Source organism: Streptopelia decaocto, assembly GCF_964273445.1.
Source record: "Streptopelia decaocto genome assembly, chromosome: 3".
Taxonomy (NCBI): domain Eukaryota; kingdom Metazoa; phylum Chordata; class Aves; order Columbiformes; family Columbidae; genus Streptopelia; species Streptopelia decaocto.
The window spans coordinates 110,354,003-110,367,377 of record NC_138656.1 but is presented as its reverse complement, the minus strand read 5'-3'; the positions used below and the strand labels follow the sequence as shown (position 1 = coordinate 110,367,377).

The 13,375-nt window shown below is 36.3% G+C and overlaps 1 protein-coding gene across 1 annotated transcript in view; it reads left to right on the top strand.

Annotated features, from left to right (window-relative positions):
* Positions 1-1,765: 1,765 nt before the first annotated feature.
* Positions 1,766-13,375, top strand: part of WDR35 (WD repeat domain 35) — a 41,991-nt gene continuing 30,381 nt past the window's right edge. The window contains exons 1-10 of the mRNA XM_082048995.1: positions 1,766-1,898; positions 2,496-2,613; positions 3,351-3,422; positions 5,786-5,878; positions 7,463-7,591; positions 7,808-7,941; positions 8,775-8,940; positions 9,037-9,176; positions 10,006-10,131; positions 13,148-13,333. Coding sequence (XP_081905121.1) covers positions 1,875-1,898; positions 2,496-2,613; positions 3,351-3,422; positions 5,786-5,878; positions 7,463-7,591; positions 7,808-7,941; positions 8,775-8,940; positions 9,037-9,176; positions 10,006-10,131; positions 13,148-13,333 — 1,188 coding nt within the window. The 5' untranslated portion in view covers positions 1,766-1,874. The remainder of the gene's footprint in view (positions 1,899-2,495; positions 2,614-3,350; positions 3,423-5,785; positions 5,879-7,462; positions 7,592-7,807; positions 7,942-8,774; positions 8,941-9,036; positions 9,177-10,005; positions 10,132-13,147; positions 13,334-13,375) is intronic.

Sequence of the window (13,375 nt, the reverse complement as noted above, 5' to 3'; positions counted from 1 at the left end):
GGAAAGTACTTATTTTGCAGTGGGGTACAACCTAGCTGGGAGTCAGTGCCACAGATCCAGGCTGCTCTTGAAGCCCCCTGCATGCTTTGTGCAGGCACAAATCCAGGCTTGGGCCTTACTCCTGTTAGGGAAGTTTCTTTTCCCTAGGTTTCCCATAGCAGAGACTCAGGTTTGGATTCCAGAAGCTCTTCTTAAATAAATAATTGATTTGCAAGTTAAGTGAGTCAATTGGGGCCAAGCGCAAAATCAGAGCCTGGCGTCTCCCTGTTCTTCATCAGATCTCTTAATTTTGTCAGGCAGGCTGTCAAAGTTCTAACCTTTAGCTGCTATTTTGCACCTGCAGAAAATAAGTTCTCAGCAACAGCCAAAACATTCTTCTATTAGGTGCTGTTCTGCTCCTTGACTTATCTCCAGGGATAAAGCTCCCCTTATCTTCTAGCTTGAGGACTCTGAGACCTTTTTTACTTAACAAAGTAGAAACTTCAAAGGTTTGCAACTTGCAGAAGTTACGCTAAGGAAACTTATGCTAAGCAAATTCTATATCAGCAGTTTCTAAAGAAGTTCTATAAGAATCAGTATACCAAATCATTCAATGGGGTAAGGCAGACTATTCCATAATACCCCTGCCCTCTGCACTGCTCAGTGTCCAAGAGCTTTGTAACAGCAGCCATGGCACTTGCTTGCCCTCTCTGACCCATCAAGTCAAGGCACTATTCATCTGTGTGAGTGACTGATCAACCCGGCTGTGGGTGCCGTGGCACCTTCTGAGGGAGCAGGAACGGTGACCAACACCTGTGGCCTTGGCTGGGGCCACCAGTTAGTGAACAGCAACACCTGGGGCAACTCTGAGGATGGCACTAAAACCATGGCACGCACACACTTTGGCATTTGCAAGGTTTCAGGTTTTCCTTCGTGTATAAGCAGAGTGACCTCTATTAATCATAGAATCATTTTGGTTGGGAGACACCCTCAGGATCATCAAGTCCAACCATAACCTAACTCTGGCACTAAACCATGTCCCTAAGAACCTTGTCTAAATGACTTTTAAACACCTCCAAGGATGGTGACTCCACCACTTCCCTGAGCAGCCTGTTCCAATGCCTCACAACCCTTTCTGGGAAGAATTTTTTTCCTAATATCCAATCTAAACCTCCCCTGGTGCAACTTGAGGCCATTTCCTCTCATCCTATAACTTGCTGCTTGGGAGAAGAGACCAACCCCCTCCTTTCAGGTAGTTGCAGACAGCCATAAGGTCTCCCCTCAGCCTCCTTTTCTCCAGGAAAACAGCCCCAGTTCCCTAAACCGCTCCTCACAAGACTTGTGCTCCAGACCCCTCAGCAGCTTCGTTGCCTTTCTCTGAACTCTCTCCAGCACCTCAATGACTTTCCTGCAGCGAGGGGCAGAAAACAGAACTCCGGATTCAATTAATTACCAGTGCTTCCTACCCGAGGTGAGTACGAGTGTTAATCGCTGTGCAGATTGGGACTGGGAAACCGCCAGCAGCCCTTCGCTCTCAGTGGGCTCCCCTCGCCGTCGCTGCCGTCCGGGAAGCTGAGGAGCCGGCAGGCCGGACCGGGCGGGAGGCGCCCGCCGAGGCTGCCACAGGGATTGTCAGCCTCAGCCCGCAGCTCTGGGGGCGGTGCCAGAGTTTGGCTCCACCCCAAAGGGGCGGGATCTCCCGTGCCTGGCGCCAGCGTGCGGGTGGCAGCAAATGCGTCTTTTCTTTTCCCGCTCCCGGAAGCGGAGGAGCGCGAGCGTGGGGTGAGCTTCCGGCGGCCGTTGCCAGGGTGACGCGGTTACCAGGGAGGCCGCGCCGGGCCCGCCGCCGTGAGGAGCGGTGCGGGTCGGCCCCCCTCGCCCGCCGGTCCTCCAGGATGTTAATCTACCTGTACAAGAAGGTGCTCCTGGAACGTGGAGGAAAGTCGGGGTGGCGGGGGACAGGCAGCCCTCGGGGCAGGGGAGGGCAGAGGCCTCGGGGCTGAGGGGACTCTCGGGCTGGATTTAGTGGTGCGGCCGTGGGCTTGGGCCCTGCCCGGAGTGCTGCTCTGCCCGCTCCTGCCTGCGCCATCTCGGCCTGGCCTTGAGGGTTTGAGTTTCCTTCGACGTTCAGCTGTCTCCTCAGCCACTGCTCCCCCAGGAGAGTCTGGACGTGGCTCTTCAGCTGGAGACCAGCTCGTAGCAAAGACCTGCACACTGTGTGATTCCTCTCACCTGTTTTGTTGCTCATGTCACCTTCTTTGTGCATCTTTGAAGATGTCCCGTTATTATTTACCGCATATATATTAATTTCCCTTTTCTCAAGTGCTGCATTGGAGTTTCACTACAGCTTGTAATGCTAATTGCCTTCTGTGTCTTTTTGCATGTACTGATCTGTCAATAAAAATTAGTTTATTTTGTTTCCTAGCACAGCTGTCTTTGAGGTGTTCAACTAGAATACTTTAAAATAAAACATGAGTCTTACAACTATGTAGAGATACAAAATATTTCTTTTTCAGATTGCAATTCCTGGTAATGTTCGATTAAGATCTATTGCCTGGAGTAAGGACCAAGGTTTCATAGCCTGTGGTGGGGACGATGGGTTACTGAAAGTTTTAAAATTAGAAACACAGACAGGTAAATGAATATTTTTTTTTTCATTTTAAGAACAAAATCTACCACACTTGAGAATTCTGAAAGCATTACTCCTTCTGCAAGTTACTTGACAATATTGCTAATGTTTTCAATCTGTACATATTTGTGTAAACATCAAATATGCTCTCACTTTGTTTTTAACACTCTTTTCCTCCGGCTTCTCTTATGTGGCACACATGGAATTTATCTACTTATTATTATCTGCTGAAGTTATCTTCTTATTTTTTGGGGGGCATATGTTTCATTGTTATTCTTTTTGTATAGGCTTCCAGTTTATTTTGGAACTTATTTCATTATTTCTTGATTTTGTTTGTTCTACTGTCTTAATAATTTTAGGGAGAAAGCTGTGTAACTTTGTTTTTAATGAATATGGTTCAAGAAAAGGAAAATCTAACATGTTTTTAAAATCTTTTAAACCTTTTTTATTATAACAATGTGATACCCATGATTTTTGTTGTTATGAGGTTTTTTGTCTCTTTCACTGGTATTTTTTCCTGAAAAACTGCTAGACCATAAAGATTATATTAATTTGGATGCCAGAGACAATACAAACACATTGAACTGAGGGGTGGAAAATTCATCCTGCAGTTACATTTCACATACTTTTAGGTGAATAATTTGATGTATTGAAACAGTGATTAGAGCTGCAGTATTGATAGAGACATAGTAATATGTATACTTTATTAGGTTTATTTTATAGGTATTTTTGTTATTTTTAGATGAAGCAAAAATAAAGGGAATTACAGCTCCTAGCAATCTTTCTGTGAATCAGCATCTTGACGGTCATAGTGGTAAGTATCATTGGGCATTTAAGGAACATTTAATTAGAATTTTAAAAATACAAGATTTTGTGAAGGTGATAGCGTAATTTTGCTATAACTTTTTGTTATGAGCCTGAAATAAAGATTTTCAGTATTCAACTGAGGTATATAACAGCTTGGCTATCTATTTTTACCAAGTTATCTGATGAAAGACCTACAGTCACTCTTTTATATCTGTGAGTGAATTATTGGGTGGAGAATCAAACTGGTCTGGCCTTACCTCAGTTCTCCTGGCTGATACCGTGTGTGTAACACAGAATGCACGCTGCACAAACCAAGCTCTGCTCTACCTGTTACAATTTGAAGTTTGCTTATGGTTTTTGAAGGTTGAGTCTGTGAACTTCGACATTACAGCCTCACTTGTGTTTTGTATTATCCAGACTTTGCTTTTTCCAAATTATTTGATCCGCATTGATTATCCTGAGAAGGAAGTATTGATTTCTATTTAAGTGGATGCTGCTCTTTCCTCTCCTCCCCCTCCCCCTCCCCCTCCCCCCCTTCTTTTTTTCTTTTTTTCTTTTTTTCTTTTTTTCTTTTTTTCTTTTTTCTTTTTTTCTTTTTTCTTTTTTTTCTTTTTTCTTTTTTCTTTTTTCTTTTTTCTTTTTTCTTTTTTTTCTTTTTTTCTTTTTTTCTTTTTTTCTTTTTTTCTTTTTTTCTTTTTTTTCTTTTTTTCTTTTTTTCTTTTTTTTCTTTTCATCATGCAGTGCTTCTGGAATAGTACTTGTTAACTCTGACTTCAGAATGGTTAGTCTGGACATTTTAATCAGTTGTGTGGGACTGGGATATATTTTTAGGTATTTACATAAAATATCATAATACATTTGCTCCCACACATTTGTTCACATACTACCTTGGTACATGACAGATAAAGAATTCTTTATAGCAGAAGAGAAAAATAAAACTGATGGGCAGTTGATGCTGGAATTGCTGAGTTAACCAAACAATGATGTTCTACTGCGTTTAAAAAAAGGAGAACAATTTTATTTTACACTGTATTTATAAAGTTTTAAACTCAGTACAATAAGCTAAAATGAGAAACGAGACTAAAAGCTTTCTTAAGCATTTTTTTCTAGTGACACTTATGTGGATAAGACTGTGTTGTTTCTTTGGTTTGTTGTTTTTTGTTTTTTGTTTTTTTTTGATAGTGTCTTTGAAATTTGCTTATATGTTATGGTGGCCTTACATTTTCTTCTGCAGAAATAGAAGTGAGTTTGGTAAACTTGATCTCTGTTAAATAAGTCTTTATTTTCCCTTTATTGGCAAATTACAGAATGTGTACTAAGTAGACTGGAGTATGGTATACAGATGAAGTTTAGAGAGGTTAGAAAACAGGCTATAAAAGAATAGTCTGTGAAAGTAAAAACTGAATGCAGGGAAATTAGACAGTGAGGAATTAAACTCTTGCGTGGGAAATGATAAATGTTTATCATCTCTGGACAGCGAGATATGAAGAGGATGCTAAAATCCTTACATTATTTGAAGAAAGGGTCTTTTTATGAGGATTTGCAATTGAAACCTGATAACAGCCACATTATTTTAGGAGCCAAGTTAAATATGATTGAAAGCATGAATTGTGAGGAATTGAGGTAGTGGATATTTTGAATTAATGTGTGCAATTCTGAAAAAAAAGATTACTGTTGCCTTAAAAAAATCCCTGACATTTGGGATATTTTCAGTTGCATTTGTTGATAAAGTTTGTGACTGAAATGCTGAAAAATTGAAAGAATACAGAGGAAAAGGATGACCAGTGGTGAGGGCATGAAAGAGTGTGATGCTTGAGGTGGCCAAGTTCATATCCAGTGTTGAACTGATGAAATAAGATGCTGCTTAGAAATGATTTGAAGATGATTCAAGTCAAGTCAAATATTTATGAGTAGGATCCCACATGAGACTCGAAGGTCTGAAGGAATTGTGTGTAGAGTGCTTTTTTGGGTAATTGTGAGGGAGATTTTGTTTTGAAAGTGCAGCACTACTGAAGATCAAACTACTAAGAGGAAGAAAATGGAAAACTTCTTGCTACAGTAAAGTTTTGTCAGCTTCCAAAGCTAACAAGTCAGAGGTGAAGAGAAACTGTAAAACTGTGATTTGAGTTTTGTGTATTGAAGCAATATTTGGAGAGGATGTTACTCAAGTGGGTGATTACAGAAGCAAAAGGAACTATTTAGCAGAATTTTGGAAGAGGAAATGAGTGATACTGAAAAAATACCTATTATGAAATAAAAGTCAGCAGTGTATATTTCTGAAAAGCTCCAGGTTAATTAAGTTGGAAGTGGTGGTTTTTATTAACTTGTTTAAATAATGTAAATTTAAAAAAAATGTGTATAATTTTCTAGGTTCTGTGAAAGTGGTGGCATGGAATGAACAGTATCAAAAACTGACTACCAGTGATGAAAATGGACTCATCATTGTGTGGCTGCTGTATAAAGGTATTCTACAGGACAAATTAGAAATGAGATAATATCCCATGTTGTGAGAAATGTTATTTCTTTTTTTCCCAGCAATTTTTACAATTCTTCTTCAGTCTTCCATAAAGCTCAAAATAGATTTAAAACAATTTCCAAGATTTTATTGTAATGCTTGTCTACATATTCTGACTGGAGCGAAATATAAAAAGGCATTTATCCTGCAGAACTACCTTGGGAAAAGATATCAGTGCTTAGCTATATACTTAGTGACCTACTCTACATTTCTTATTTTCTTATCATTGTTACTTTATTCCCTTGGAGGAAAATAGTATATTGAACAAAAATAAAAAAAAGCAGCAGTGTTTCTTTGTGTAGGTTCTCTTCTGGGTATCATTGTAATATTTAAATAGTTCTGCAAAGTACATCAAACACAGACATGTTGGTAGAACTACAAGAACTTAGCAACCCCGCTTAGAACACCAGTTAAATACTTTCATAAAAAACAAATTTTTAAAATGTTTAATTAAGGCAGTGAACTAGTATGATGAACCAGTGTACTGTTGTAATTGGCTTTTACTGTTCTTGACCTTTTCACCTGTACGTATACTTCCAAATTCATTTAGAAACCAGTAAACCTCTCAGTCAAATTAACCACTGCCCAACACATGTGGGAAAGAAAACCAAAATAAAGCGTTTACTTTTTGTCTTGGGGAATTTTATTTAGTGAAAAATGGAAACAAAATCTGAGCTTAGCTTCTTATTTCAGGAATAAAGAATATAACTTGGTGAGTCTTTCTGCCTAATATGTGGTGGCTACTATCACATAAATCATCTCTTAGTTTTGGAAAAGAACCAGAAAATTACTTAATACATATTAATATCAAAGATGATTGTTCCCTCCATTTACATTTCCTAGTGTTTTCTTATCATTTCTGAAATTACATAAGCACGGATCTCTTCCTCTAGGGCCCTTCTCGGACTTTGGCTCCCCTCTCCTTTTCCTCATTAGTCAGCTTCTTTTGGAAATAAGTAGCTCACGTCTGAACACCGTGTTACACAATAATTATGTCTGAGTAGTCTGGGGGACACTATAGCATAATCTTGCTAGAGTTTTACTGAAAAGTCAGAACAACTTTCTGTTTAATTCCTTTCCAAAACTTACTGCTTCTGCAGCTTTTTGTTGTATATTAGGTTGCAGAGTCATATGTAACCTACTGTTTCATGTTATCAGCAGACCATTCTCAGGTTTCTCCATTTCACTGAACACCGAATTTGATTGCTTGGTAATTTTTATAAACTTTTAATATGTATTTTATTTTATTTTATTTTATTTTATTTTATTTTATTTTATTTTATTTTATTTTATTTTATTTTATTTTATTTTATTTTATTTTATTTTATTTTATTTTATTTTATTTTATTTTATTTTATTTTATTTATTTTATTCTTTTTTACAACTTCAGAAATTCATATTGCTAGGAAATGTCATTATTATCCTATTTGCACATAATTTTACTATTTGAATTCAGTGTCTGGCGTGTACCTTGTATCCACTAGAGGTTTATCAAATCAGAATATAACTCAGATTTCGTTCACTACTAATAGGTGCTTGGTATGAAGAGATGATTAACAACAGAAATAAATCTGTTGTTCGAAGCATAAGCTGGAATGCTGATGGACAAAAGATTTGTATTGTATATGAAGATGGAGCTGTGATTGTTGGATCAGTGGAAGGTGAAATTTAAGCTCTACTAATTGTTTTATTAGATAGCTTTTGTTTTCAACATTATGTACATAGTGGCTCTGTTTCTCTAGATAAATAAAACTAATAGTTATTTTCTAATTGTTGCTTTTACTTCCTTTAGCTGTTTTTGTTTTCACATTGGTGGCTTGCATCCTATTTTAAATTTTGTGGTATGTTTACTAAGTTAAATCAATATTCTGTTACAGGCAATCGCATTTGGGGAAAAGACTTGAAAGGTATCCACCTGTCCCACGTGGCCTGGTCCTCCGATAGCAAAGTTTTACTTTTTGGGATAGCAAATGGAGACATTCACATTTATGACAGTCAAGGAAATTTTATTGTAAGTTCATGGTGGGATAATAAAGGTATTAACTTCAACAGGCATAAAAACTTACTTCCTCTTAATTCATTTCTTGTTTGTTTGTTTCATTGATGGACTTCAGTACTGAGAACTGGACAAGGTCTTGTACACAAAGTTTGTATTCAAGATTTATACAACTGCAGCTTTATAATGTAAATATCAATTTCTTTATAGCTGACAGAATATCACATCAACTAATACCTTTTTGCCTTGCAGTAGTTATTGAAAATGTACAAATATTTATGGTAGCACTAATTGAGTCCTCCTTGCTGTGATCCAGGTGCACTCTTATCTTTCAGAAAAAGCTCTTACCTGTGTTACCAGATGTACAGGGCTAATTATTACAGAAGAAAACTTATTTAAATAGTATTCTAATTTGAACACTTATTTTTTCAAATTACTTTTATATATTATTCTAGAGACTTTTATCAATAAAAAACAGACAGAGGGTTTCTTTTTTTAAAAAAATCTCATGGCCAGAAGTGGTCTGAACTTACTTCTATTTTTTGCAAAGTTTCAGTAAGGTTCCTTGTGTGTTTTCTTTGTTTTTAAGTTACTTTTCAAAGAATGAAAATGCCAACATTAAATTACTTCTTTGTAGTTAAAATATATGTTTACATATGTCTCATCTGTCATTGAATAAGGGAAGTTTTTCAAATTCTTAAAATTTTGAGAATGTGATAATTTTTCTTGGCTCAGGAAAAAAAAATGCATAGACATCTGGTCTTCTGCAAGGTATCAGTAGGAATCTAAATTGTTCTTCTAAATAGCATGTTCTATATGACTTTAAATAATCAACCCTTCTTGTCTAGGTGAAAATGAAAGTGAGTTGTTTGGTTAACGTAACCGGACCATTCGAGATCGCTGGGATACACTGGTATCATGGCACAGAAGGTTACGTTGAACCAGATTGTCCTTGTCTTGCTGTCTGTTACCAGAATGGAAGATGCCAGATAATGAGAGATGAGAATGACCAGAGTAAGTACAACATGAGGGCTGCTGGTTACTGAGCTCCTCTCAACCCAAAATGTGTACTCATGTTTATATTCTTCATGTTTATTCCTTAAAAACTAGATCCTGTTTTGATTGACACCGGTATGAGTGTAGTATGTATTCAGTGGAACCATTGTGGAAGTGTGTTGGCGGTGGCAGGCTCCATAAAAGCAACTCCTCAAGATGTAAACATTGTGCAGTTCTATAATCCGTTTGGTGAGGTAAAAATCTTACAGTAAATAGTAGATGAATATATTATTTATTATATACATCTATATGATTTGCAAACAAAAAGCTTCCCACAAATAAGTGCTCTGTGGGACTAAGTTTATAGTTTTTGAAAACATTTTATTTCAGTTGTTTCCTTCATGCAGCTTCAAATTTTACAGCAAAATAAAGGTATAAAAAAGAAAGAAAGTGTATTTCTTTGCTAGCTCTTCAATTATAAAGGGATATCTAACTACCTTTCTTAGACTTTTTTTGAAAGGGAATAGAGCAAAGGAGAAAGTCCATTGCCTCACTGCAAATGGTGTGCCTCTGCAGCTGATTCATTATGTGCTTTTGACATAGATGAAGTTATACGTCTTCATTTGTTTAAACTATCAGCTGTAGTTTTAAGGGTGTTATACATCAACTGACTGATATACTTCCAGCATAAGTGAAACTTCTGAGACATGTCAGGTGTCAGTACGGTTGTAGTGTTTATTTTAGTAGTGACTGAATTTTATAAAGGTGATTCAAATTACCAACCAAAGGAAAAAAATGTTTATGCTGTCATTCTGTATCTCTTATTTATTTTTGTATGTTTGAACTATCACTGGGTCCTGTTTTTTCTTTCTCTCTGACAAAAAAAGAATTGAGGCAAAAGAACACTTTATGGTAATCTATGTTAAATATCTCGTTCACATGTGTATTGTAATTTGGGAGGCATCATGGGGTAAAGAAGATTTATTTTTGGTTTTCATCAGTTATCAAAACTATTGTTATGTATTTTAGAGTAGTTTTCCTATGATAAATTCAGAATATTTGTCTTTCCTTTTTTTAAACAAGCATTTGCGCACACTGAAAGTTCCTGGCAAACAGATATCAGCCTTGTCTTGGGAGGGAAGTGGACTGAAAATTGCATTAGCTGTCGATTCTTACATATATTTTGCAAACATTCGTCCAGATTACAAGGTATGTAGTAATATGGCACCGTAGCAATAAGTTTCCTGTTATTTATTCTCTTTCTGGATGGGTAGAAAAAGCAGCTTTCTCTAATACATAAATCAATGCTTAACTTATGATTATTGCTTGATCAACACTACTGACTTGAAGTTTTAGTGGAATGTGTTTGTCTTGCTGATGGAATGAATTAGCCATTGCATTTGTGATGATTTTGTGATTTTATTTTCATTATAAGGAAACATGCTTCGTTAATATTAACAGAATTGGGCATGATTCTAAATGTGGTAGTAATTAGAGCTGTCATGTTGTCACACAACATGGACTCCAATGTTTGCATTGCTGTTTGGTTAAACTGAGTGGGCAGAGACAATGGCACTTATTTGAGCCTTAATTTTACTGTCATTTTTTTTGGTGGTGAACTACTAGTTTGAACAGGATAATTGTATAGAAACCTCAACAGTAGAAATGAACGCAACCTGATAAGTGTACTTTCTACTTGTATTTGAATTCCCAATGCATTTCTTACAAGTGTGTATTCAGCTAATTTAAAATAATGTTTATATCTTGCCTACCATATGGGTTGTTTTGTTTGTTTTTAAAGAATTAGGACTATTTCACTTAAATTTACAGTTTAACAAAAATAGTGATTATTGCCCAGTCTACACTATTGTGTACTTTTTTTTTTTCCCCAACACAAGATATGTTCTTTAATCATCAATGTGTAACCACTGTGATTAAAGAGACAGAGAGTATAATGTCAGGAACATGCTGCAGTTATGTTGAAATGTATTGTTCCACTCATTTGTGAAAAATCGTTGGTCAGGGAGTTATAAACACAAGTCTGCTAGGAAGCAAACTCAAATAGTTTGTTGTAAATCTGCTGGAAAAGACTTCGGAAATTTGAGCCGAAAATTAATCTTGCAGGAAATGCTACCTAATGTTTATTCTGGGAAATGTGCAACAGCTGGAACACAGGCTTATTGCTTTTCCTTAAACTCATCAGTATCTAAGAGACATGTGTATTTCAAGATCTGGCATAGTTTGCAAATGAATAATATTTTTGAAACCTTAGTTTTAGAAACTACATATGTAAGCTCTGGCTTTTTTTCCTTTTGCATATTTAAAGTGGAAAAGGATGTGGTCAAATTCATTTATTTCTGCAGCACATAAACTCTTAACCTGTTGGTAGTATATTCAGTTTCAATGTTAAATATTTTTATGGTGAATGATACCTGTTGTCCTTCAATAAATAATACACATTACTACCTCTATCTTCTTTCTGAATATATCAGTAACTCCCTTTTAGGAACTGGATATTTTAAAAGGTGACACTCATTAAATGGTAGCAATTCAAAGCTGTCATTAGCTTAGTCTGGATTGGAATTAATGACCTGGAGATTAAGTGTTAGTATCACATTAACAATCTGCTGAATATTCCAGTTTCCTGTATTTTTCAAGTGTTATCATAATAAGAAAAAGGAGAATCTAAAATAATATGACAATAGAAACTGTGAATTGAGCTGATCTTCTTTAAACTATTCATAGTTTGCATCATATCTTTTTGGAGTTTTAGTACTAATTTAGAGTCTATAGCTCTAGTTACATTTCTTCAGGTATATATTACCTTGTTCAAGTCTACATTCGATTTCACTTTATATCCTCATCTTCTGGCATCCTTTGCTGCTTCTTGAAATCAGTTTTAGATTTGACAAACATGATTTACAGTTTACTGACTTGTTACCTCATAACTTACTCCTTTCATATAAATTTTGAATACTCAGAACCAGTTTGCATCTCTGGGAAGGATCCTGTGGGTAGTGTGCTCTTGGTTGTCCAGAAACGACCTTTATTCCAATCCTTTTATTTATTTTCCTGTATCCAACACGAGCTTGATTTTCTTGAAAATCCAAGTAGGTCATATTAGTTGGGTCATCTTCATTAGCATGCCTTTTGCCTCTCTGATAGATGATATAAATAAATGAATGAGGTACAACTTCCAAGGCTAAAAGCATGATGACTGTCCAGTGTGTTGTATTTATCTATGTCCATCTAACCTTCAGGTTCTGACAATTTATTATCTTTCAGTTTATAAATCTGCCCTGAAAGTTCTTTTGCTGATACTTCAGTTTATTGCCTTAGTTTCATTCCTGGTAGAGTGAGGTAACCCTTCTGCCTAACTCTCTAACAAGCTTTCTTTTCTCTCTAGTAAATGCTAATACAGAAAATTCTATTAGTTTTTCTACAATTGCATCATCATCCTTAAGTGGTTTGCTTTATATCTCAGTTGTTTGTCAGCTTCACCTCCTGTCTGAGATATTTTCTGATTCTGCTGTGTTAGAAAGGGTTTTCGTTATTAATTTCTATAATTTAAGTCAGTTGAATGCAATAAAATAGTATCTTCATGGTTTTTACAGTATATGGATATTCTATTTCTTCTTTTGCCTTTTTGCCCTTTCTCTGACTTGTTACGTGAATAATTATGTTCTGCTGGGGGAAGGGAGGGTTTTTATCATCTTACTAATGTGGAAGAGGTGATGTGAGTTATTATAGTGCTCCAACATAATTGCTTATTTTTGTCTGCTTCGGGAATTCCACTGTTTGAGGTGTTTATTGTATTTCCCTTGGGAAATGAACTTTGTGTTTCCAAATCAATGGTCATTGAGCAAGCATTTTCATGGCAAAAACCATTATCACAGTGGGTATTTCTGTGTATGTGCTGAAAAAGGAAGAAACAAGGGGAAGTGAGATCTTGTCACATTTTGAGGTTGATCCTCCAGTTCTGATTGTGATAGGTTATTCTGCATGATGGGAAGGATTCTTTTGCCAGTTTAATAATATGCAAATAACTTATTACCAGAGCTCTGTTCACATACTTTTAATAAGTCAGGTCATTGTTTGACACATAAAAACATTGAATGCTGATTGTGTATATGAAATAAGCACTTTTTGTCATAACTATGAACATTTTATTATTGAATTTCTTATAATTTCTGATAGGCTTTATCAAAATTTTCTCTCATGGCAGTGGGGTTACTGCTCCAATACAGTTGTTTATGCATATACCCGACCTGATCGTCCAGAATACTGTGTAGTCTTTTGGGACACAAAAAACAACGAGAAGTATGTGAAATATGTCAAGAGCTTGATTTCCATAACAACTTGTGGAGACTTCTGTGTATTAGCAACTAAAGCAGATGAAAATCAACCTCAGGTAAAGTCTTTCATTTTTCACTTGAAAAGCTCAGTGCTTTAC